Consider the following 27,777-nt stretch of genomic DNA (forward strand, 5'->3'; position numbering starts at 1 on the left):
GCATGATTTTTTTTTTTTGTGTGAGTATTAAACACACACATGAAAGTATGGAGCTTGACGACTGATCTGTGTTTAAGTCACTCTCAAGGTTTTCAATCAATGATTGGAGCACAATCCACTTGACGAACGCGTATGAGTACCTTATCATTGACGCTCAGTCAATAAGCACACCAGTGTTTATTATGTGTGCTGTACTAGATGTGTTTCACTCAGTTCCTTAAAGCTCATTTCCTGCTGCTCTTCATTTGAGAGTTTCGATGATGGCGATCTCCCGCCTGTCGGCGTAGTCTGGGCTGAGGCCGTTTAAATAGAGGCTGCCGTTCCTGGCCAGGGCCCCTGGGACGGGACTGAGAGAGAGAGTCAAGTTGGGGTAAGTCTCTCTGTCCTCACACAGGTTGGCCGACAGCGTCCTCTTGCCAGGGGTCATTTCCTGGTTGATGGCTGTGTTAATGCCCAGCTCGGATGACAGCTTACGTTTGATGGATGCAGCGCGCTGAAACTTGTCATAGATGTCAACGCTGAGCCGCCGCCGGGTCTCTTTGAACTCTGCTGACACATTTGCTGTCCACTCGGCTGCGTGAGCGCGAAACTCCCCGACCTGCAGAGAGAGAGACTGAAAATTGATGCCTGCAGGTGATCGAACACAAACTATTCCTCCCTGTAATGTCCATGTGTGCTACATTTACACCTGCTGTTAGTGTGGTTTAGCTTGAGAAAATGTCTGCTGATTTAATGTTGTCTGGGTAGTATGCATGCAAAAGACAGTTGGAAGTTTGTGCGGATTGATTGATTTTTCATGAAATGATAACCGATGTCTGGAAATAAAATTTAAAAAAAGTCAGAGGTGTGTTGTAGAAAATTTCAAATGTAATTCAAAGCATATAAAATATGCAGTTCAGAGGCCAAAAGTATGATCTTTTAAAATTTTAATCAAGAAACATATTCATCTTTAAATTCTTTGCAGGTGCTGAGAAACAGTTATGTGCACAAAGAGACACCTGCACATTTAACTGAGGCCATGAAGTGCTGAAGGTGAAACATTTTCATAGCTCTGTAGAATAATGGACACTGGAAAGTGTGCTGGTATTGTCTTTATGAGCCTTTTTAAACTGTTAAAGCTAAACATGCACAAAAGCCATGTCTTTCTTTTTGAATAACCTAAATGTGAACCGCTGACCGATAATTAATGTTCACTCTTTTGAACAAAAATTCTATGTCCATTAATCTCTTTGACTATTTAACACCTCTTGCCGTGACCGTTCTTCAATGTCTCTGCTGCTCCCCAATTAGTCCATGACAGAACTCTATAACTTTCATCTATTCTTTGCAGTAAATGCTCATCTATCATAAAGGTCAACTGCAGACCTGGAGATTTAAAATAAAAATAGAAATTAATAACTGAGGAGAATGTTTTGGAACTGATGAGATGAGTTACCTGCTGTTACCCTGGGGCATCTTCTGCCATGCCCTCATCTTTGGTGCTTGCCTAACCTGAGTTGCCCCCCCCTCCCTGTGTGTGTGTGTGTGTGTGTGTGTGTGTGTGTGTGTGTGTGTGTGTGTGTGTGTGTGTGTGTGTGTGTGTGTGTGTGTGTGTGTGTGTGCCCATTTCGTTCTTGTTTGTTTCCCTGAACTTATCCTGCTCTCCGCCTCCCTACAGTCCAGTCTTCTCTGACTGTTACCCCAACTCACCTGCTCAAGCCTGCTGGTCTACCTCTGCCCTGTGGCTTCCCTTTCGATCCTTGCTCGATCCCTTCCCCCTACTCCCCACTGCTCTCCCTCCAGCCTCAGTGTCCAGCTCAAGCTACCCTCCCAACCAGAAACCGGCGTCTCTTCCCTGTGCACAGCAATAAATAACTTAATTCCTGTCTGTGTTTGCAATGGTTCTGCTGCCAAGCACCTGCCATTCAGCATCTGCTCGCCTTCTTGATGAGAGTTAGTCTATAACTTCCATAAAATCTTAGAGCCATTATTAAGTAAATACTTACTCATAGAATAATGGGAATTACTAATAAAGCTATTTGTGAATTAGAGCTGATTTTAGGTTTGTGTTGTGATTTCAGCTTTGCTCTACAGATGTGACAAGGTGTAGACATGTCCGCACCTTACTCACCCATCACTTCACTGGTAAGGTTTATTTTAAACCAGGAGCCTCAAGCAGTAAACAAGAAATGACCTATGTGTGTGAGCAGTGTGTGACCCAGCAGCCCAGGTTCCTGGAGACTATATACTGTATCCAGTATGAACAGTGTTTGTTCGTGTTCCTTGAGAGGAGAGGAGCGAACACATCATTGATCTCACCTTGATAATGCATTAGGTCTCCATGCTGTTTATTTATCAATTGGACTTCAAGGTTTTGCTTGTTTAGAGTGGACTTCTGAGCGCTTACGTTAAAATTCATCGCGTGTGTGTCTGTATGTGTGTGCATGTACAGCACAAACACTTGAGTGTGTGCTGTCTCTTCTCACTTTCTCTGCCTGCTCATCCGCATAACCCCACCACCCCACGCTCCCAAACCCCCTAGCCTTCCACCGCAGCCGCCTCTCACTAATGCAATTCTCTCTAGAGCTCACAGCCTCCACAGCTGTACTAATTATGCCTGTGAAAGGATTCCCTCTGCAGACTGCCATATAGCCCCTCCTGCCTCACCCACCACCCTTTTTATGTTACATAGAATAAAGAAATAAGATGAGCATGTGGTTGGTTTATGCAGGAGTGTGTATGTGGACGCACGGCTCTTTTTCTTTTTATATGAACCTGCCAGAACAGCAAGGGCTCTTATTACTCAGCAGCAGCTACTGGAAACACCAAATATTTAATCCAGCCCTTGTATGAGAGGGTATTTACTCCAGAGGGCGTAGCTGGGATGGAGATTCATCACTATAGATTTATGGCCTGAAGAGTGAAGTGGAAAACCCTGTGAGGTATTACTCTCACTATGAGGGGAGGGTGGATGTGATCACACCTGTGAATTTACTGCAAATGTTCCTCCACCTACAATATATATCTGTCATATGGTGCTGGTTAGGCTGGTGAAGAGGAGTGTAGGGTGCAACATAAAGCAGCAGCAGCAGCATGAAGTGGTTTAATGCAGGTGGAGTTGCTCTGGTGTGTTACCTCTGCAGCTAAAGCTGACAACATATTTCATATTTTGAGCATGTTTTTATTTCCTATAAGCAGGATTTGACCTCTCCGTCTCTCTTTTGTCACTGTACTTCCCTCACTTCCATTTGTGGAGTGATGGTCTGAAAGTGGGTGCTGCCAGCTCCATTTCTATGATTCACTGTGCCAAGACTATAAAGACATGTAAACCCCACAGAATTTGGGGGTTCACATTGAGAATGGGACACAACATTTTATCAATTCTGTAATGGGATTAGGATGGGAAAGGGTTATTTTTGTGGGAGTGGGATGGGACAGGAGGTCTTGACCGCACTTAAAATACTGACTTTAATGAAGGGAAATATGATTCTGGACTGAAATATCTTTGGTCTTGAGAAAACAACACTAGGTCAAAACTTAAGTGTATGGCTGGACCATGTATGGTTAATGTGCAAAATAGTGGACATAGATGAAAACTGCTGTGGAACTGCTGTAAACAAGTGACATCATTGCGCTGTTGTGGTCCAGACAGAAATTTAAGTTTATCTGGATCTTTATCAAAAAAAAAACAAAAAAAAAAACAAAACACACACACACAAAAAAAAACACTCCAGCAACTGAATACAAGGCTAAAATCAGGCATTCTCTAACTCCCAATATCCTCATCACATTTCTGTAAAAAAAACCCTCCAAAGTGAAATTCATTTTTTTTCTTCCTGTAGTGGAGAGAGGTTTCTTATCTTGCACTTCTGTCACCTCTAGAGTGACGCACAGCATCACGTACCTCCTCCTTAGTTTTCTTGGAGATGACACGGAACCAGTCTCCGATCATGCTGAGCACAGCGGCAAAGTACGCAAGGCCCACCAGGATCCAGAACAACACCACGGGCTTGTAGTAGTTCAAGTAATCTGGACTCTCTGACCCACCTGCAGAAACAAAAATGAAGCAAGTGCGGTATAAGATTCTGTTACATCACCCTGTATCAACTGTATCCTTATGAGAGAACAAAGCCAGGCAGGGCTGATACAGTCAGTTAAGTCAGTTGAGAAAAACAGTTCTTTAACTTTCAATATTGTATCATTTAATGAGCCTTTGTCTTCCCATTTCATGTCTCTCTGCAGGAGGATGGTCATTAATTGCCCCTGAGCTTTATGGGTAGGATCATTTTGTAAGAATAAAAAAATAGAGGGCTGATAATTTTGAGACCAATAAGTAAGAAGAAAATTGCACAATACCACACATAGAATAAAATATTCAGGGACTGTTAAATTTCCTTGGAAATTTGTGTTACCTTGGTGCTCTAATAATGAACAGTGGTAAATGTTCATAAAGTAACAAGGTGGAATCTTGACTGTAAACTTCTAGATTTGATCGTACTCATAACACATAGGTCATAGGCCAAATACTTTCTTCAGTAAGATAAAAACATGTTATTTTTATGTTATCTTATGACAAGGACTGAGTTGGCTATTCACATAAAAATAATATTCAGTTACCTGGCGAGTTTTGATGAGGGAAGAAGGTTTATCAGGATGAAAGTTGAAGGTGCCCTGAGGCCATTACCGGTGCTATGGTTTTTACGATTTGATCCCTGCTCTGTTTATAGTATATGCACGCATGAGGGTGGTACAAATCACATTGTCTTCACACTTCTCTGTGATATTTAGATAAAGGAATAGATATCGATATTAGATGAGTAGATGTATCTGTAAAATGTCTGAGAAAGCACCTGAAGCCGTACCTAGGTGCACGTTACATCAGCTGCTTGGATTTACTTAAACGTTACCAGTACATTAAAATGCCGTCTCAGCTCGCACCATGTTCTGTACTGCTGGATGAGCTCTTAAAACATATCAACTGGGATGAAGCAGCAGAGGCAGCCTGCTCGCTGTGCAGTAAGATAACCACCCCTCACAGCACCAGTTTAACTAACAGCAGTCCAGGCTGATTAGTTTACTGTAACTACAGGGGTTGGCAGAGGTGGTGTAATCTAATCTATAATCATTAGGCCTGCTCAGGAAAATTTAATTTAGCAGCTAAGTGTTTGTGATTTTTCCCATCTGCCTCTCCATTGTTGACTGTCAAGCAGGTCACATCAAGCTAATACCACCTGCTCTCTCTCTCACACACACAAACAAACACACACACACACACACACACCCACACACACACACACACACACACACACTCAAAAAGGTGTACGCATGCCCAGTCCCTCTAGTTCTGTCTTGTTTTTCTCACACACACACTCACACCCACCCATTCTTATATTTAGTGTGCACAAAGTATACTATTATATATATTACAGATATTATATATCCTCTCTAATTAAAAATGTTACACTACTAAATGTATTATGTATGTTTTAATTGAAAAAACTTCATACTCAAATCATGTTGTCATAGCAACATGTAATGGCTACAGGGTCAAGGAACAGTTCAACATGTAGAAAAATATTAGCTTTCTTATTGAGAGTTAGATGAGAAAATCATCACTACTGTCATGTCTGTATAGTAAATATGACACTACCACCAACAGCCGGTTAACTTAGCTTAGCTTAGCATAAAGTTTGGAAACGGGAAACAGCTGGCCTGGTTATATCAGATGGTAAGAAAAATTGCTCAACAGCACCTCTAAAACTCTTTAACGACTCTGTTATTTCTTGACCGTTTTATCCGTATAATCCACAGCAACTTCTGGAAACTCCACCTATTGCCAGGCAACTGTTGGAATTTACGTTTTTACTGTCTGCTGTCTGTATCGATTAAGAGATGCTAGTGATTGAGTTTTGTTACTGCTCAGGCTGCAGGCTAGCTAGCGGGCTTCCCGCGTTTCCAGTCTTTATGCTAAGCTAAGATAACTAGCTGATTATTTACCACACACATATAACTTCTCATCTAAGAAGAAAGCAAATGAAATGTCAAACTATTCCTTTAAATGTAAGGGGTGGGTTCGCTGTACATGCTTTAGTTTTTGCTAGCATCTGATGGCTCTGGTAAATGTGTATGAAAGTGAAACTAAGGCATAAAAGGAGAACATTTGTGTAATTTATTGTATTCAGTTAAGTGTTATTTGCCTGGTATCATTATGGCTGCTTAATAATATTACGGTTTAAGAAAATGGTTTAACAGATGGCAGTGCTAAACACAGCTACAAATGCATTGGAAGAACTGTCAGAATACATGTTTCATAATGTGAAGCACAGAATGTAATAGCAGGCCAATGGGAGGCTTATCACTGTGATGCACATCTGTTGAGTCACACTGACTCAACTGGGAATAACTCGACTATAAAAGCAGTGGTTTTAAAGTGAGTGCCAAACATTAAAATGAAAGACGCCCAATAAGTACAAAAGAAAATAAAGTGACCTTTTTCACCAGCGACAAAGTCTCCAAAGCCGATGGTGGTGAGGGTGATGACAACAAAGTAGATGGACTCGAGGGTGCTCCAGCCTTCTATGTGCTTAAAGATGACTGCTGGCAGGGCCACGAAGATGAGGCACCCAAACAGGATGAAGAGTAGAGTGGAGATGACGCGGATCTTTGTCTGGCTGACTTTCCATTTCTGTAGGGAGATAAAATGAAAAAGGAGATAAATTCCAGATGAATAAAATACACTTTTTAATTAGTAGGAGAGAGAGGCGAAGGCTTGAAAGAAATTCAATATTCAACAGGAGTGTAGAGGCGATGAATGCTTGAAATTTAATAGGGTTAATGGTTTAGTGTTACCATCCAATGTGATTAGTGGTGTAGAAATCTCTTTCATCCAAATACAATCAAGAATAAAATGTTTTCTTGTTAAAATAGTGGCCAACATGAATATTTTTTCTGTTTAGTCCACAAGTATACCAGTGATTTCCTGTAGTATATGACCTTTTCACAAATGACTGTGGAGGAAATTAACACTTGAAAACACGCTGCCTATTTCCCTCTCTCTGATTTCCCATAGGCTTTTTTCTTTTCTTTTCTTTTTTTTTTTTGCTCACTTCACATTGTGATGAGTCACTTCCTTTGACCTCCTTTTAGGAATACATTCACCGTTTTCTCACATCTCAAACGTCAGGCTGCCAAGCTTGTGTGACATAACTTTCACTGTCAGATGGAATGCCCACCCGAGCTGCAGAGAGGTGGCACATGACTTGACACGCCTCACATGTGTAATAATATCAATGAGTGATCAAATATTTCAAGTGCAGTCTTAGTAACAGATATCCTGGGATTCATTATAGTTGCAGCCCGTGCTATCAACTGTAATCACGACAATTTAACTTAGACGTGAGCCTTGCTCAGTCCTGCTGACGTGAGCCTCTTTTGCATCACATTTCCAGTACATTAGAGTGTGTTCTGTATCCTGCTGCGTTTTCACTTGAGGTGACTGCTTTCAGCTGGTTCCCTGTGTTTCGTGCCCTTTTCCCTTCCCGTTATGTAAGCCCAAAGCACAGTGACTCTGGGGTGAAGAACAAACTGCTGTGTCTAAGGTCCTCGCTTCACTATGCAAAGTGGTGGAGTACAGTTTACAGATACCTACAGGAGCCTTACAGGCCCAAATTAGCCGCAGACTAAACATTAATGTATTCCAAAGGGACTGGTGAAGCTGAGGTGGTTTCTCAGCTATTAACTGCACTACGCAGCAATGACTTCAGCAACTGTTACAGTTAATCAATTTCCATTGTTCAAACAAGCTGCCAACCTCTCTCCTCCTCCCCGGGGGGAGAGGCCACAGAGACAACAATGAAACAAAATCCTAATTTACCTGTTGCCTCCTAGTGTCTGGTTTTTATTTGGTTTTGATAATTAGTTTCCTGAATGATTGAATCATGAGATCATTTTCTCTCCCTCATTTTGGCATATTTCATTATTTAAACAAATGGCACACTTGCAACACATTTGTGAGTATACAAGAACCCTGACAACCCACTGACACCCACAGATGGTAACGGCCACTCACCATCTAATGAACAAAAATGTGCATCTGCATTTCTTTTTTTTCACCTTTTTGAGTGTCACGCTGTTTTTATAGAAATTCAGACAGGCTTCATTTGCAAACCATCTAATGGCTCAACAGTATTATATTCAGGAACTCATTACAGTGTACCTATATGTTCCCAACACATCTCTGTGCTCAGCTGACTCTGACATCAGCTGTAACTGCTCCTCATTTCAGGACAAAAGCTGACATGCATTTATCTCATATGTCCCCAGACACTACAGAACACTCTGCCTATTAGTACGAGGATGTATACAACACACACCTTTTTAAAAAAAAAAAAAAAAAAAAAAAAAAAAAACACAATTTTTCTTTCTTGTCTTTTCCTTTCAACATCTAATTTAAAGGTTATTATTGATTTTGTGATTTATTATCATCCTACTAGACAAATTCATGAACCAGCTCCACAGTCTGTTGTATAAATGTATTTTATGAACAGCAGAGGTGTTTCTAGTAAAGAACCAATGAAGACAAGCAGATAACAGTTTATACAATGAGAAGGTAAAATATACTCAGTCTAGTTTAATGTTTGCTTGTTTTGTTTTTTTTTTGTGTAGAAGCTCATTGACAGTCACTGTTTCTGGCAGATATCGTCCTTATTGATTTGTGCACTGAGCAGCTGTTTGATTGCTTCTGTTTTTCAGGAGAAATGACTAACCATCAGCCAGACTGTGCTGCAGGGTCCATTTATACTCTGTGTCCAACATGAATGATGGCGCCCTCTAACTTTTCTTGCAGAACACTAGCACATGTGTTTGTTTGCATATTATTACTGTATGTGCTTCTATATGAACAGAATTCAATGTCTGACTTGCAGTGTGGTAAATAGGCCTACATCATTATTTCGGAGTGATGTATTGATCTGTGTGTGTGCTGCTGGTTTATTCAACTGCTATAAACTATAAAATAACACGACAAGAGGCAAGAGTCCAGTCAGTAAAAAAGGCAGAAAAAAACCCTTTCCTCGGCTGAGTTTTGAAATATGGCTCGAAAAACAACTGTAATTCACTGATCTGAGCTTTCAACACTGAAACAAACTGTCTGCATTTTATTTTGCTGTCCTAGAGTCTGTTGACATGGCAACCCAAAAACTGCATTTCCTTTCCATACCGCTGAAGTCTGAGGCAAAAAAACCCCTGCACTTTTGAATGTGAATCTTTTACCTGAGAATCTAGCGTCGTTTACATTGCAGCTACAACCGTGACACTTAGGAGCTGCAGTGCTTTATGGGAACAGCTCCAGCAATGGCGATGGCAATTTCACAGCTGCCTTTGCACTACCTGGATAATTAAGTTGTCAAATGTGTCAAAATTTAACAGCTCATTGCACACTAGTAAGCAAACAGAGAGCTGCAAATGATTCTCAGACAAAAACAAGCTCACATAAACAAAGCATCTCACCACTATCATCTTCTCCACTTTGGCGATGCCCTTCCCAAAAATTGTCCCCAACTGGTCCCCGACACCAGCCAATAAGAATCCAAATAGAGGAATCCCCAGCAGAGCGTAGATTATACAGAAGATCCGCCCTCCTTCCGTGTGAGGAGAGATGTTCCCAAATCCTGACAGAAAGAAGACACAGACAGAAAAAAAATACTTCAACAGGCAGCATTTATTGTGAAGGCCAGAGTATAGTGCTTATTTTACTTCAAAACTGTTTGTGCTGCACTTCTGCTAGTTTTACTTTGTCTATTCAATCTGTACTTTTTCCTGCGACGGCATGCATTTTCTTAGTTCCATTTGCCTCCTGCATTTTTGCTATATACAGTATACAGACTCTAAGTTTGTTGAGGCACAGACATCCTGTGAATGCTCTGCTTTCTGCAGTTATGCAGTAAGTGGGTTTGTTTCCCTTGGAAAAAGACCTCATGAATGCTTTGTTGCATGGAAGTTAAGCTAGTGCCTTACAAAAAAGCGCTGAAGCACAGTCCTGCAGAGTGTGGTCCTTGTCAGAGAATATTTTTGATGTAAAGTATATGTTGCATATACTTTGTCTTACTATGAACAATACTTTCATCAAAGCTGACAGAAGGACTAATTTGAGTTTAAACTAAACTTGCCAGACAAGGAAACTTTTCACAAAGCTTGACTGTGCTGTAACAACACTGCAGAGAGATACAACAGAACATAGACTGTAGAACAGCTTTAAGCGTATTGAAATCTCAGTAGCGTTAGATGGAAATCTGACTCAGACAAGACTTTATATTTCTCACCCTCTGTCCTTAGCAATTCTGACATTAATGAAAAATTGAAAAAAAGGAATGAACACCAAAATGAAAAGATATACAGTATGGTGTGCACAGGGCTTTGTATGTACACTCAGACAGAAACACACACAAAAACATGAGTCCATCACTGGTTCGCTGCCTTTCATCTTCTCTCCAAACCCATAATCATGTGCAGCTAGAAAAGCAGATGGGGCTTAAAAGTTCATATCCTGGTAAACAGAAACCTCCAAGACCTGTGCGTTACCTGTGCATAAACCTGACTCCACATTCAACAACACGTGTTTCATTATTTAACGTTACATAAGAGGTCTGCATAATGAACTCCATCCACTCTTCTTTATTAACGCAGTCATCCGTCTCAGGATAGGAGCTGCAGGGTACCTTCTAATGACTCTCCAGTCTCACATTGGAGTAGGCTGTCACTAAATGTGAGAGAAACTGTCAATCAAGTCTCACTGATTTCACAATTAGTTCAATGGGAGACAGGATGCTGGATTAGTTTTTAACACATCTGGGTGCCCACGCAGAACAAAGGAAAAACAGCAGCTTTCTAATTTGAAGATGTGCTTGTGTCTCTCTTTTAAATGAATCAATCAGATAAATTATTGTTTATATTCTCATCTCATCTCTCAATTCTATCACAATATCAGATATGAAAAGTAATTTATTTCATCTCTTTCATTTAATAATTATTCTCTTGTGATTCTAATTTTAGCCTCATTTCTGTCCAAATGAAAAGGTTACTGTCCTAAAACCATGAAAAGAGAGTTATCCAATCAGATTTTCTTTTTCTTTTTTTGTTGTCTCTAGGCAGAGAAAGGGTTAGCTGGTTCACTAATTGGCTTCGTAACCAGGACAGAAGGCCTGAAACCCCCACAGCTTTGTGTGTTTGTTTAGAAAGTGGCAGGTGAATTAACCAGACATATTTTGATTTATAGTAGTTGGGACCAAAAATCACTGCCCCAGGTCTTCCTGAAGGCCAGAGCTATCGCAGGGGGGAAATTGTCATCGGCTTTTGGAAAAGGTGTGCTCGCTGTCTTCACTTGACCCTCCAAGGGTGAAAACTGAACAGTGCATTGTGGGGACAAAATTTGTAAGAAACAAGCATGATCAAAGCCCCCCCCCCCAGCCGGAACTTGAAAAAATTGTTTTCATGTCAGAAGAAGTGAAGAAGAAGAAGTTGACAGACTGTCTGCAATGTCTATGGTTCTGTGTTGAGTTGAAGGCCCAGTTCTAATACTTAGGGTTCACCACTGATGGGTAGAACTGGTTTAAAGACACAATTAAATGTCCTAATCAAATATGATATAAATGATACAGAAAAACAGGGTTATATAAACATATGTATACATACAAAACAGAGTAAAATCGTATGTATTCAAGCAACACATCTATTCGTCCAAAGTTTTTGGACTTTTTCAACTTTAGAACACATTCTACTCTGTTCAGACACGTTTCCCTTAAATGACGCAAATGAAAAGTTAAACACCATGTAGATAATCAATAACAATAATTAATTCATTCGTTTCTCACTTGACTACAACATTTCCTGCATAAATAATACATGAACCTTAAGTTGTCCACTTCATACTGAGCTAATGCGTTGAAGTGAAAAACAACCAACCAACCAAACAAACATAAAGCCCATTTGACAGGAAGTAATGCGTCCGTTTGTACTATCTCTTGAAGGAATGACTGCAACTACAGCAATAGAAGCCGTCAATAGAAGCTTAATGACTTCCTTCTAAACTCATTAAGTGATGCTAGGAGAGAAAAATTGGCACAAAATTGACCTGAGTGACCTCATTAGCTTCTTTTAAAGGCAGAGTGGTTGTTTCTTGGTTTCATTTGCACTCAGACCCTGTCATGGTGGGTTTCGCGCAGTACTAAAGTAAGCTGATAGGGGAAACATTGTCTCATTGTTATCACCAGAACTACACTCCCTATAATTAGACACATTTGGATGTTGGTCACAGTGGATTTCACATTCAGATTCAAGAATAAAGATTAAAGACATTTTTCATGGTACAGTACATCACATTAAATGTTAAAATAAAACTCAGGACACTTGTGCTCCACTGGAAATAACTTTACAAAAGAGTCCAAGGGGGACAAGTGTGTAAAAATGATTTATAATGATTTTATCTTTTACATAAATGATGATTCATTCGAGATCTGTTTTGATCTATACACCACAGGGAATGTGAACTTCAGCAGGAATATAACAGCAGCTGAGACTTAACTAAGGAATCCCGTGGGGAGAAATGCTGTGAGATCAATCATTCATGCACCTCTTCTACTCCCAGGAGAGGGGAGGAAGGAGGAAGGAGCAGCAACAGCAGTTATTTCAGTTCATTTTCTGGATAAAGTATATAGATGAAAGTGTGTGTATGTGTGTGTGTGTGTGTGTGTGTGGGGGGGGTAACAAGCCTCAATATAAACAAACTGTATTGTCTGACATCTCTGCAGAAATAAAAAAGAATTTGAACAAAGGCTTTAGGAGTCGCTTCTCTGAAATGTGATTTGTTTGCACAGCAGCAATAACCACAAAATATTTAGTGCCAATCAGATAAAATTATGATGATTGCGGACAGACAGCATAGCAATTATATGCTGTTTATACTAACAAGCATCAAGTAATACACACAAAACATCTGGGAGTGAGATTTCTGCAGGAAAAACCTTTTTTTGATGTTTTATTTATTTTCCACAAAAGCAAACAAAACAAATCGATGTATATCAAGCAAAAGTAAAGCCATAGAGCTCTCCTTTTTCTCTGCCTCAGTAAGCAAACCGCCACGGCTCATTTCATGAGAAAACACTGCTACATGTACAAGTCAAACATCAGTAAATCTGCCTTGCATCAAGAGCAAGGTCAATTTCTGTAAATCACCGCAGCAGCACATGAGAGAATAACAGAGAGTCAACATACTCACTCTCAGGTGGGTGAAGGGAAAACCCACCGTGCAGCTTTTACACTGTGCCCACTCATGATTTCTTGAGTCTTATACAAAAGCAGAAATATGTTCCAAAAAATCAACTTATTGCAAGCAGGGAATGAGATCTGACAGGATCCTGGAGACGTGAAATGGAACCCAACAGCTCACCAAACACACAAGCTGATATGGAAAGGTTTGCTTGGACGAGCCAGATAAGACTAGTTGATTGTGTGTGTGTGTAGCTTATGTGTGCTGTTGCCAATTAATTCTTGCAGTTTTTGGTGAGTAGAGGTACAGGCTCAAGGTTGGTGCAGTGCAGCAAGATCTAGAAATCTTTTTAAAATGGTCTTAGCAAGTAGTAAGATCTAATAATCTGAAATACAAGCACACTCAATTTCCAACCAGAGAGCAAATTAATATTTTTACAAAGCGGGGCACTACATATTCTAATTGGAGGGTGAGCTCTGGCAGGATCCTAGAGATGTGAAATGGAGCCCGGCAGCCTACTGAACAGACGCACTGATCTGTCAAATGTCCGATAGGAGGGGCCAGATGAGCCGTCAGACTAGCTCTGTGTGTGTGTGTGTGTGTGTGTGTGTGTGTGTGTGTGTGTGTGTGTGTGTGTGTGTGTGTGTGTGTGTGTGTGTGTGTGTGTGTGAGAGAGCTGTTCCTTTTTCCTGATTAGTAAGCTCTTGCAGCTGGAGGTGACACAGAGAGCTATGGTGTAAAGAAGATGATGGAAAGGGGAAGTGTGTTAGTGTGTGCATGAAAGTGCCACAGGCTGAGACGGATGACAGCTCTTTGATTATACAGCACAGTAACTAAGAGCAAAAGAGCATTAAAGGGCCTTAAAAATCATATTCTTCTTGTGTAGTGTCAGATCCCTTTAAGCTCCTCAAGTGACAGTTCTTGTTCAGTTAATTTTAAAAGAAAAACACATCAAAGTGCTGCATAACTTCATTGAGAAACACTTTGGGAATAATTCTGATGTAGAGCAAGATTAAACACTTATGGTCCAAGGCTGGGGCAATAGCCTGCCAAAGTATTCAAACAAACAGGCATTAAATTACCTCTGCGCCTTTGGTTCTGTTGGGTCGGGTACTTGGACCCTGGTATACCAGCTTATGGATCTAGATATTTTGTTTGGCATTCATTTCTCTTAGCAGAAAAACAACATCTGTTTGCAGAACATCTGCATTTGTTTTGTTGCAGAGTGGGGGCAAGTGCAAAAGAAACTTGGGGTGCAACTGGATGTGGCCAAATAATTTTTGTAATGTTAGTGACTTTAGTTTAAGTGGAATCCTGTTGCAATGAAGCACAATCTGGAAAAGCTGATGGTTTTCGTGTGTGTCATTTTGCTATGCAAGTGCTATTTCATGCCAAAATGGTCTCCACAATAGCACTTTGGCCCTTCCGGCTTTGTGAATGCAGAACGATGATAAATGAACTGTGCTCATTTGACACTTTCCAACATTTCTCAACTTTAAAAAATAAACGCCTTCAAAGCACTGCATGCAACAAGTATTGTCAGGAGTCTACAAAGAGAAAAGGTTAAGAATTGAGTTGCTTAGGAGTAATAAATCACTGTTCTTACCAATGGTGGTGATAACAGTTCCAGCAAAGAAAAAGGAGGAACTGAGGTCCCAGAGGCTTGTCTGATTGGATGAATTTCCTGATGGATTTACACCTGCTCGGACTGCTGAAACCACTTGCTGGAGCGGAAAGTGAAAAAAAAAGAAAAAAAGACAGAGAAGTTAGATCACACACTCCCACTGTCTCTCACAGGGAGAGTGGTATGAGGAACATAAGAAAATTAGTGGTGTGCATCAGGTTTCTTGGGGAATAGGTGACAGCCACAATAAACATCCAACCAAAACCAATTAATAGCAATGAGACCAATGAGGCGCTTCTGTCACCTCCATGAAATGAATCAGAAATTTTAAAACTTGTACTTTTCACAAAACAGCAAAGGCCGTCAAGTCCTTTAATGTTCAGGTAATTATAAACATAAATAACATGTAATCATAGAGTGTTTACATCTGCACATTCACATTCATTAGTGAACTTCATTCACAGGCTCAAAATCTTAAAGATCCTCATTTTAGCCCATAAACTAAAAATAGATTGGTCAGTCGTTGGACATGGTCAGTTTAGCCTCATCCCCACTGTTGTCATCTACAGAGTGTAAAACAATGTTCATCAAATCACACAGCGCTTTCTAATGCAGAAATTCATATTATGACCCACTGAGTTTGCATGAATTATATTCAGAAACAAATTAAATGTAATTTGTCTTTCATTCAGTTCAAAGGACACAAAACAGCAGAGTGCATGACTTGTTAGCAGAAGAGAAACAACACTTAGGAAGCCGACAGCCCAGAGTTGATATGTAGTTAACCTGTAATTTTCCAATATGTAGTGTTGGGCCAGTCACTTGAAAATAGTAATCACTTTACTCATTGAAAACATGACTTTTTACCCCGAATGTCAAAGTAATGGAGTGCTTCTGATATTAGCAACTGTACTGTAATTATTTGAAATCCCTCACACTACTCACTACAGGGGAGAGTATGCGTCTTTCACATGTTGCTGCCTAACACTGTTAATGTTAACGGTTAAATGACTCACTCATTTATACCCCAACAGACAAGATAATTTCTCCAATAGACTAATTTTTCCACTATTATCCTCATTGACTGCTGCCATGTGGAGACCGTCAAAAGACATTTATATGCTGGGCTTTAGACTTTGGTTTTAATAGTAATAGTGAGAGTTGGGTTTTTTACACAAAAGAAACAAACTCATAAAAATCACTCATACAGCACACAATACCAGTGTCTTCTACACGTGTTTGCTTTACCTGCAGGTGTGTGACGATGTGACAATAAGAGTTTGCCTGAAGCAGCTTCATGTTGACAGTATCCAAGCAGAGCTTATCTATGAGGCTAGTATGAAAAACCAGAGATATGGATTTCTCCTTTCATTGAAGGTAGATGGGCTGTAATAACTTCTAAGCATCCTGTTGATCCACTAAATCATTATCAAAAAAGAAGAAAGAAACTAACTTCTTCTGGCTACAGAGGGGAAGTCTGACTATGGGTAAGATGTGAAACTAGCTGGTTCTGTATGATGGTGATGAGTATTGCTCAGGTGACTGACTGAGTGTGAGTGTGTGGGAGAGCACTAGGTGCGACACGAGTCTAACCACATCAGCTTTGAGTGTGACAAGCCCTTCTGACACCAGACGGCTGCACGGGAAACAGAACAGCAACATGTTTTCCCACTCAGGGGCTGTGCTCTCATGACAGCACGCAAGAGACAAGTGAAGCCACCAGCTGGAGGGAAAGCACACCAGTGCACGGCTTCTCACACCCACAGTCATCTGAACAAACATGAGGAGCTGCGAGGCTCACAGCCACACACTGGAAAATGTGCATAGATGCTATTGTGTGTTTGTACTCTAGTATCTAATACAGGTTTTATGATCTCACACTATAATGATCTCCTGACTAGATTAACTGTTCTATAAACTCCGGTCCCTAAACAGCAACTGTCCAATCCAAGCATAGCAACCATAGCTTGTCACAGCAGATCCTGTTAAGCTTTAGGTCTCTCCATATGTTCAAGGGGTTTGCAAAATAAAAATGACAAAGATACTTAATATTTAAAAAAGTTTTGAGTGTGTCAACTGTTTTTTTGGTGTTTTTTTGTTATAAACAGTGTGTTAATCTGCTCTAATATAAGCGTGCCCGGCTAACTAGCTTACTACCTACAGTAGTAAATAAGCATTACTTTAAAAGCTAAGGAGCACATCTTAACCAACTAACCTATGGTAGTTTGTGGGGTTGCAGGTTGTGTAAAAAAACTAGCAAGCTTTTTGAAAAAGACTAGCATGTCCACTGTGCTGTGTGGAAGCTGCTCCTGAATGCGTCTATATCAGAGTTGAGGCCAACATTTGTTCTGTCGTACTTTTGATTAGACTTGAGGAAGTTTACACTCCAGCAATGTTACCAGAGATGGAGTTGTGTTTACCAAAAACACTGACCAGTCCTCATCCTGCAAGCCTTATCAATTCAGTATAGTGAAAATAGACTCTTTGAAATTGACTTCTTTTTTGCATGGGACATGTCACTATCCTCAGTCTTTTAGCATGACAACATATATGAAGCCATCAAGTCAAGGGTGTAGGTTTGGTCTCACCATTGGTAGGAATGCAAGAACCCCACCACCCCTCCAAAACAAAGACGACCTTTTAATGCTGTCAACCAAATGGTTTATTAACATACAAAATCTGAATTTACATTCAGAAATGTATTTATATTCAACTAAAAATATACAATATCAGATCAAAGACTTAGGACTAGTATATTATAATGAGCTAACATTGTTGTATTAGACTACATCAGCTTTAGATGGATGTTTCTAATAAATTGCCAACTGAGTGTATATTAGTAATTGTCAGTTGTATGCACTGGCTGCCTGACTGGAATTAATTGGTTGATTTCAGTGCTGTCCTCACCTGTGCAATGATTCACCTGGCATCCTAAAGATGCTCTTTAATAGTTTTATCATATACTATCATCACCATGTAACATGTTTTACCTCTCCCCTTAAAATGTAACTTAACACGTTCACTCAAAGATATTTTAACTGACTTACTCCAGCACCCAGAGCTCTCTGCTTCTCTTAGCGACTTTCACTAATTCAACGTTGTTCATATGCTATTGAGATGCTAGTTGCGTTAGCTTAGCAGTTAGCGATAGCTTTTCTCCCTCTCTCTTGCTCGGTGTGGCTTGAACCAACAGATGAACTTGTTCATCAGAGTGTGGTGTTGTTGTAACTTCAGTGTAGAGGATTGTGATGTTTATTACATCTTCAGTAATATCTGTTCTCTTACCTTCGACACACAGCTCTGCTAGTAAACCGGAGCGACCCTCGTCCGTGTACACAGCAGCCTTCAGCCGTTAGGCTATTACTCGTGACGTCTAACCAATCAGATGGTGCTGTGGGCGGGACATTTCTCCAGCTCACAGGGTGGAAACTATATACCAGGGACAGGCAGCTGCATAAGAGCCAAAGTAGCGCATTTTAAAATGTACTTATTTTATCGATTATCGGCCAAAAAAGATAACGATACTGTGCCCATGCCTAGAGTCGAGTCGACTTCACTCCAAACATCAAATATTGGTAGACAATTCTGTCCTGCCAAAATATTGGTAGGGACATGTTCCTACCGTCCATATGCAAACCTACGCTCTTGCATCGAGTACATTTTTAGGATTCTACAGCTGGGGTCTGTTTCAACCAACTCATGGTGCTAAATTTATCTTAATTAGTTAGCTATCTACAGCTGCTAAAACCTACAAGCGACAATCATTATTACAGCTGACAAACCTGGTGGTCGCTTGATGCAAATGAAAAGCCTACTTTTGTCTACCTCTGCTTGAAAACAAGGAACAAGTGTTGCAGAAATAGCTGGGAATTTCGAGTGGTAATTCTATGTCAATTGCATGTGCAACTGAAAGCTAGCAAGACAAGTATATGATAAGTGCCTCTGAATGCTGGGTTTTTTTGTTTTTTTTAAACTTGACTGTGGCTAACACAGTCCAGTTCACTGCAGTAACAGCAAATGTTTCTTGGTCCAAGTGGCTTCTCAAGATACGGAATCATTACTGAGACAAATGAGAGAGAAAAGCTTTGAGACCTCAGAACGACATGCACACGAATACTTTACTGGACTGAAGCTTTTATTTCCATTTTTTCCACTTGAGATAAGATGATTCTTTGTGGTACACTTTAATAAATGTAAGACTTGTTCTAGTGAAGGAGTAGTTCCTCTTGATGATATCCATTATTTGTAGTCAATATCAAAAAACCTCCTGGAACAGAGTATTAATAATACAATGATGTACAGCGTAAATCACTGCTCACACTCCTGAACTAGCACTATCAGCTTTTTCCACACACACACACACACACACACACACACACACACACACATACAGAGTTTAGGTCACTGCAATGTCAGGGTGTTGTCTGTTACGATCCATCATTCTTAGCGAAAACTGAGAGAGCTTTCATTAACCTACGACTGGTGCCTGTGATAAGGCAGTAAAGACCGAGGGTGTTAGACGTGAAGTGGGTGAATAATGGATTGGAAATGGAGGGAACGGGCACTAATGTAACAACACTGTTAACATGACATGACAGGTCAGAAGGTGGAGGGATACGGGCTGATGAATATTGTTACGTTGTAATCCGAGGCTTACGAGTGTTGCTTATCCATACAAGCTGATATACACAAAGACATAGACAACGGCGTGGTTCACTTATATTACAAAAGAAAAAAAAAATATGTTCTCAACTACCCAGTCCAGTATCCTGGGAATTACATTCATGCTGGATGATTTCAAACTCACTCACAGCTTGCAAGTGTTCAGTGCCAATCCAGGAAATAATGTATAAATAATATATAATACAGGAAATAGACACAATAAACATTATGTAGAAAGGTGAAGTCATCAATAGTTCAGTGTTTTTGTCATGATTCGTCTGGTGCTCTCATTCATGTCTCTGGACCGACCGTCCCTACTCTTACTATTCCTGTCTCTGCCCTGTTTATTTTGGCCTCCATATCCAAGGCTGTGTCCGAAATCACTCACTACTCCCTATGTAGTCCACTATATAGGGAGTTCGCTATTTTCTAGTGCTGTCCAAATGTGGAAAAGTAGTGTACAACCGATGGTCACTAACCAAGCAATATATATCATCATGCATCGCGCTCATGCTGAAAGACAGAAAAACGGTGCCGAGTAGTGTCCGAAAGTGTTTTTTCATTTTTACCAGTGAGTTCTCTACATTGAACTCCCTGTATAGTGAGTAGGGAGGACTGAATGAGTCATTGAGTGAATGAGCCCAGTCACCTGACTGCCACCTGTTCACCTGTCTCCTGTTCTCAATCACCTGAGCTTCCCTCCCCACTCACACACCTGTCCCCTGTTTCCTCATTTTCTCAGCCAGTACTTAAACCAGTCAGTTCCACCAGCTCCTGGTCAGATTACCTGCGGCTCTTTGTGTTTTACCAATGTGCCTGCTCCCTGTGTGCAGTAACCTGTTGTCTTTACCTGCCTGTTTGTTCACCCCCTCTGTCTATAAGCCAGAATTTGTCCAAGTTCCTTCACTGCACCTGCCTTCCAGTATGTCTGCGCTTATGCTCCCCCCCAGTTTTCATCAGTTTCATCTATAATCATTTCCAAATACAACAAAAGAGAGGGTTCAAAGATAAAATTCTGAAAACCTATCCACTGTGCCTCTAAACATCATAAATCAAACCACACAATCAGATGGGCTTGGCTCAGTCAGCCTCCTTTGTTTCCCAGCCAAAGCGGCCACATTAATTCACTGTTTTGGTACTCAGTTGTATGCAAACTAACTATGGCCAGGGAAAATAAGACAGGATAATGTGAAGACCACACTGGCTGTCTCCAAGCTGAGCCAAACAGCCAGGAGAGATTGAATCGTCTGAGCTTTTTGACATCACTCACTTTTTTTTAATTACTCCCTTTGAGAGCACATCTCTCCTCAATCCTCTGCTGACTGGCTTTTGATCAGTAGGAGCCTACAAAGGTCGACGTGTGTGTGCATACATAATTAAGTAAAAGTGAGTGGGGGACACCTGTGTTGAAGCTGCGTATCAATAAATCATCAGAGGAGAAGTAGTTGTTTGAAAGGCTGCTAAACAACCATTTGGGTTGAACTGTTGTAGAGCAGAACCACAAAGTCAATAAGATTTTGTTTTTTGTTTAGGACTGTTCTGTCGAAACTGCATAACATTGTTAGGTTGATACATTAAATGCCTCCCACAGGCAAATTTTCTCAGTTTTCCTAAGCTTAAACAGTTGAGCCAGTAATTAATTCTGTTCATTCTGCAGTTTGTTTCTGCAGTCCAGGACGGAGATTACCCTGTGTAACCTGTTTGTTTTTGTAAACTGTAATGAGCACAGACTGATTAAGCAGAAAGGTCAGTGACAGAAAGAGTCAGACTTTGCCTGAAAACAAATGTTCAACTAGCCGAAAGACATTTTTGAGGACAGAGGACGGTTTTCCGTCAATTAACTTTTGGCTGAAACTGACAGACCTGGTAGTGGTATCCTTTGGGTCATACTGAAGGGCATACTACACTTTCGCCCATCAGTTTCACAGCACTTCATTTCCTTATTAAAACATCCCTTGGGTTGTTGCAAATTGATTGGTCATAGATTTTTTTTTTTACCCTCCACCTTTTTACCAGCTCTGTGAGACTCTACTTTGGCACAGACAACAATGTTAACATGCAGGCATAATGTTTACTATAGCTGTGTCCCAATTCAGGGGCTGCATCCAGCATCACGACTAGGCTGTCCCATTTGCAAATGCAGCCTTCTTTTCCTGGACAACGAAGGATCCAACAGGTGGATCCTTTTATCTTCAATGCAACAATGGAGGATAGCGAAAGGATACTAAACATAGAAACAACCTCAATTGACCACAGCATCGTTTTGCGGGTTGCAATACTAAAAGTATAGTACAATAACTAACAGAAATGTAACAGGCTACAGTGAGCTTGCTTGGCTGTTTAAAAATTGCGGGTTTGTTCATTTTGTCGCACAGGGTTAGAGTTAGGGCACAGTGTCGCTCTGTGATAACAAAACATGTGAGTTCAGCCAGTAATGAAATGGGGAAAAAAAGGGTAATAGTACAACTGAAGTTGATCTTGTATTAGTATCTTGCAGATGTAGTGATATTTCCCTGGATAAGTGAAGTGTTTGATCTGAGCAGATCACCAAAGCGACCATAGCTATCTGTACAACAGTTCGTGACAGTCCATCCAATAATTATTGATGTCAGTTGGGGCCAAAGTAGTTAACACACATTATCATCCCTGGTGCCACGCTGCTAGTGTTGCTAAAAAACTGGTGCAGTGAACAAAGAGCACTATTCTTTCTCAAATGAAGACTCAGCTGCTCCTACTGTTTGCTGCTTTCATTATTCCTGCTGCATCCAACCTAATTAATCTCTAACATGTCAAAGGTTTGCACCACCAGCAAAAGCAACAGCAACATTTATGGTGACTGTGCAATGCCAACAAATGGGCTGCCTAGGGAAACCAAAAAAGAGAAATCGTGATAATAATAATGACACAAATGAAGAGAATGATGAGCAGCATTTGCACATGCTGAATAATACCACACGCCTAAAGTATCATTTGCTATTGTTTGGCTTTCTTCACAAGAAAGCAGCTTTGTTGTTGACAAGAGATCATTATCTAACAGTCAATCTGAAAGATAATAATCTCAGCACAGAAAGCATCATCACCATCTTTGAACATTAACTCTGCATCTCAAAGCCATGTAACTGCCATCTGTGATCAGCCCCTCTTAATCAAAAACAGGCTCATTTACATAGTTGGGCACTGAACATTGTTCGATAATAAATCCTTGTCTAATAAATCCTTGTCAGCCTGGGTCAGTTCGAATATGTTCAGAACCTACATGAAATATACATTTCACTTGATGCCAACGCAGTGGACAACAATTCCTAAAATACCAAAGGAAAAAGAGCTTTCACTAAGGCATCAACTGTAATCAAATCACAGTCATTGAGAAACTCACAGAGCCAATTCAATTCATATTCAACTCAAACTGAAACTGAAAATCTAATCTCAAACATCAAACGAATGAAACACTGGTAATAACACCTGGCACTTCCATACCTTCAGCATGACTGATCTAAGGACAATATATAGATGGAGATATCCAATTATACTCATAATATTTACAATTTATTCAGGATACAGGTTAATGTGCATATACTACACTTCGAGTTCCTGTACCTATTATACAAACTGAAAGCCAGAGACACTACACTGACAGTCTCACTCACTAATGTTGAGCTATAGTGACTAACAACAGCTTTTTCATTGTGTTGCAAGAGTTTTAGAGATGTGGTCGTTCTGTTCATTTTATAGGTTTATTTAAATGCTCACACTCACAAAAGTGGCAACACTAACTGTAGTCTTAGTCTTTAGTCTTCTAACTATAGTGAGAAAGTTAAAATGAGTTGTGTTGTGATAATCAAACTAAGATACTAAGACTTAATCTGAGGAATGATAGCAGCTCTGCACTGCTGTACACACAGTTAGGAAACCGAGTAAGGAAATCGTAAAGTCAAGTTTTGAATACTTATTAACCAAAAATTCTGACATCCAACATTTATGGTTAATTTACAGGTTAACTAAGGTATGGGAGAAGAAAAAATATCAACTTACTTGATGTTAAATAAAACAGATCATTAAAGGACTATAGTGAGCATACAAGTGATATATAATCCAAATGTTCAACTTAAATACAATGTGAAAAATAAGCATTTTTATCTTCATTATTCATTTAATTTATTACACTGCTTCTACATAACAGTGAGATTGGTGGATGTTTTGGCATTTGGAGACCCCTCCGGTGCTACAACAGAATCAGGGAAATGGATCAGCTCCTGGGCCAAAGTTAGGTAGACAAATCAGTTTCCCCTGGGATTTTAAGACCTTTCAGCTCAGCTCACATTAGAGGAGTAATCATCATCTACAAGTCTGATATGACTGCTAGATTCCCCAAGAGCAAATGCTTTTGATCAACCTTGACAAGTTTGGTTTCTGATGAGATCCACTAATCCATAAAGGAAGAGCTGTGGAATCAGTAGATGTCTTTCATTAGAAGACTGCTCACTCAGTAGCCTACTGATACTGGTAGTGCATATTTATTTTAGTTAAATGAATGTTGAGTGAATGAATTTCATTGAGTCTTCTTTATTGTTTACTCATTGGGCCCTTAAACCAGAGCCCCTGTATGAAGTGACTGTTATTAAGATTTCTTGTTGAAAAACTGCAGTCAAACCCATGACTTCTTTTTTTGTTTTGTTTTTTTTACTTCATCCTATTTTTTTATTATTATTTGCCTATACTGAGTCCCAGTAATTAATTATTCATCTTTTATTTATGATTTTTTTTTCTTTGATTTTCTTTTTTTCCTCCAATACAACTGCACAGGGCATTATTTGGCTACAGTAAATCTATATTAAATGGTAAGTAAAGCAATTTAAATATGTTCGACATGTAAATAGCACCACCTTAAGAAAATAAAATCTGCACTTCAGGTTTCCTTTGATGGTTTCCTTTAATATTTTATTATATCATTTATCTGTACCTTCCAAAACAAACCACAGTTAGAAAATGAATCAGTTTTGTGATGTGACAACACTATGGTTGAGGTTTGGTTAGGCTTAGGCACAAAAACAACATGGTTAGTTTCAGGGAAAGATGGTGATTTGGGTTAAAATAAGTATTTTATTTGTCATAGAACCATGTTGCTCATGCTTTAAAAAACAAACCTGTTGGTTGGAACCAAGTGCAATGTTTCTCATAATCCAGCAGATTGATGGATGTAAAACCATGGTAAGTGAAATATGGACTATGTTTGATATAAAACCGCCTCCAGGAACCACATAATAAATGTGTATAAACAAACTAGTTCTTTGGTTGTTAGACTGGCTGAAGAAATATCCTTAGGTTAAAGGTCTGGCAGTGTTTACTCCCAGTCATTGTGTTCACAAGGTTCAGAGATACTGTAAAGCTGTTGAAATGTCAATATTAACTTCATTGTATATTTTCTTTTTGTGTACAATACTGTCTTAAAACCACCATTTGTAGAAAACCTGTACTCAAAGTGCAAAATATTTCACCAGTCATCACCTGCAAAAGAGAAAAGACTTGAATTATTTATGACATTGATGCCTTCACCTACCTTTACCAGATCCTCCAGCTCAGAGGAGTTTACGCAGGCGTGCATGACCAAGAACTTCACTTTTTCTTCAAGAATGGCCGTTTTCTGGGAGCTCTCATGAGGCTGCTCCAGCGCTCTGAACACCGTTGCCCCAATAATTAGGTAAAACACCACCAAGAAAAAGATGGCTGATACTGTTTTCCACCTCATGACAGTTGTCCGGGTGTCGCACTCATCCTCTGGAACGTTCAGCACCACTGGTTTTGCCGAGAAGGACAGGCGAGGTTTGGAGTTGTGGGCGGCAGACTTGGGGTCAAGAAGGTCAGGTGCTGCCACTGTGAGGAAGGAACTGATTAATGTGGATCAATATCTATCTATCTATCTATCTATCTATCTATCTATCGATTGTTGGCCCAACCACTGACATAAAAGGCCACAACATATACCATAGGATTCATACAATTTAAGATTACGGTTGCAATCATTTTCATTATCGTTTATTTTGATTAATATTTCCTGGATTAATCAATTAATTGGTCTATTGACTGACAGGGAGAAAAATGCTCATCGCAGTTTCTCAGAGCACAAGATGATGGTCAGTCTTGTTTGTCCAAAAACAGTTCAAATGTTAAAAATAAATGTAAAAAGAAAACAACCAATCAATTAATCCACTAACTTTTTCAGATCTATATAAGAGAAAAATGTAATATATTGTGAGGCAATAACCATCTGAAGAAAGTCGGGTAAGCACTGAACTTTACTTTAAACTTCATCATCAAAAGCGATTAGAGAATAGTTACTACCGTTATGAGTCATTTATATTAAACTCATCCAGGACAAATCAATCACTGAGCACTATTTCAGAATATTCTCAATAACAGCCTTTATTTTATCCTCCTCCTTTCAACTGCCATTGAATCACAGGTTTTCAATCATGTACTCATAAATATTTGACACATGGGAACTTAATGTACCAGCTCCTGTGTCGTTACAGTTTCTCTCTTCATACTCTTATTTCTTTCCTTGATAATAAACCAGTGGAACAGCGCCTCCCCACAACATTTGCTGACCTGCAACGGGTGTAGGGCAATTTTTATTCACAGAGCGTTCAATGCACTGTGTGCAGAAGCTCCATACCACCTATAATTTAACAACATTAACATTCATACAGTCATTTCAGGACTTGAATATATGTATTTTCATCTCTTAGATTAGCTTGGTCTAATAATGGGAATCGTGACTTCTTCCTGGATTCAGGCTCCTTCATAAAATAGTATTCAGATGTTAAATTTGTATTTTCAGTGTTATGAAAATAAAGACATGCTTAGGCTGGGATTATCTATGACATAATTCTAATATGTACAACGGTGGAGCACGCTGCAGGTGGTTTCATTTTATTTATTTATTTATTTTTTGTGCTTTGGGGTCCCACAATATAAATGAATACAACGTCTGAATTGAAGCTCATAAAAAATTAAACAATCTGCTTGCTACAGTAGACGCAATTACATAATCATCCCATGAGGTCCAGATAGCCAGTATTTTACAGTAAACAACTTATGGACAGGCTCTGCCTCTCAATAATAAGATGAAACCATGTGAAATAAACCCTTAAAATAGAAATTCTTTTTTATGGGTTTTGTTAATTTAATGTTACATAATTACATAACTGTGCATTGCATACGTGCTAAAATACACTGTATGGCACATTTACAATAAAAGCTACAGTAAAAGTATTTTGAGGACATAAGTTCACGTCATTTTTTCTACCCTGTGAACAGCAGGTTTATACAAGTCATGCAGAACAGGTAATCTTTGCATCATTCTCGTGTTGGATTTCAACTAGTTGTTTTCGCACTTACTTCTCTACCATCTCTTCTCTCTTTGTTTCCTCATCGAAGGATCCTTTCCTCTCCACGAAAGTGCAAACAATGGTTGATCCTCTGACAGTCGCTTTCTGTCTCAGGTGCTCCCACTGAGGGACGTAGCCGCTCTCCACATGGTTTCGGGCGAGCTGCGCTTCCCCTCCACTTTACAATCTCCGGAGAAAATACATCCAGGACATCTTGTTCCCACCAAGAGACATGCTAAGACGGAGCGTAAAAGGAACAATGGCTTCCACGAAATCCATCCAGGTGTTTGGAGACATTGTGCCCCGTGCGGGGGGATTTATGGAAGAGGAGAGGTTTGGGTTGTACTGGTCAGAGGAGGTACTTAACCAGTGTGACACGCTGGATGCGCTGCGCACTCCCACTGCTCTGGTTGTGGACAGTGTGCGCTTCTGCTGTGAGAGAGGGAGTGAAGCTGCCTGCTGTGCAGCACTTCAGAGACTTCCCATGCTGCAGAATTTCACATACTAATAATGGATGACCATGATATGAAGTTTCTCCAACCTCTATCACAGCTGAGATTTAGATAGTGAGTTATACAACCGTTTTGCACAAACTATTAATATATCTCGTTGTACATTATGGTTATATATTATGAAAGACCCTTCTTGTTCCAAGAAGCTGCCCACTGCCTTTTCCTCAGAGCAGCCATGCAGAGGTAAAGTGGCTCAAGAGTACACATGTATTCCCTTTCTGCATTGGACAAAAAAAAAGAAGCTAAAATTGCACTTAGTATGTTACTAATTTTTGCTTAAGAGAACATTAACTTTCTACAATGGCCTGGATGTTACATCTAATCCTGACATTTGTTTTCAGTTTTTGTCTG

General features: G+C 39.9%; 1 protein-coding gene across 1 annotated transcript; it reads right to left on the bottom strand.

Moving 5' to 3' along the window:
- kcnk2 (potassium two pore domain channel subfamily K member 2) lies at nucleotides 1–27,184 on the bottom strand. The gene is made up of 7 exons (XM_022769079.1): nucleotides 26,925–27,184; nucleotides 25,084–25,397; nucleotides 14,847–14,964; nucleotides 9,487–9,647; nucleotides 6,478–6,664; nucleotides 3,884–4,026; nucleotides 1–598 (listed from the first exon to the last, which is right to left on the bottom strand). Coding segments are annotated over exons 1-7 (1,281 nt in total). The 5' UTR covers nucleotides 26,926–27,184; the 3' UTR covers nucleotides 1–241.
- Nucleotides 27,185–27,777: the final 593 nt, after the last annotated feature.

This window comes from Seriola dumerili, unplaced genomic scaffold (assembly GCF_002260705.1).
Source record: "Seriola dumerili isolate Sdu_G_001 unplaced genomic scaffold, Sdu_1.0 BDQW01000025.1, whole genome shotgun sequence".
NCBI lineage: Eukaryota > Metazoa > Chordata > Actinopteri > Carangiformes > Carangidae > Seriola > Seriola dumerili.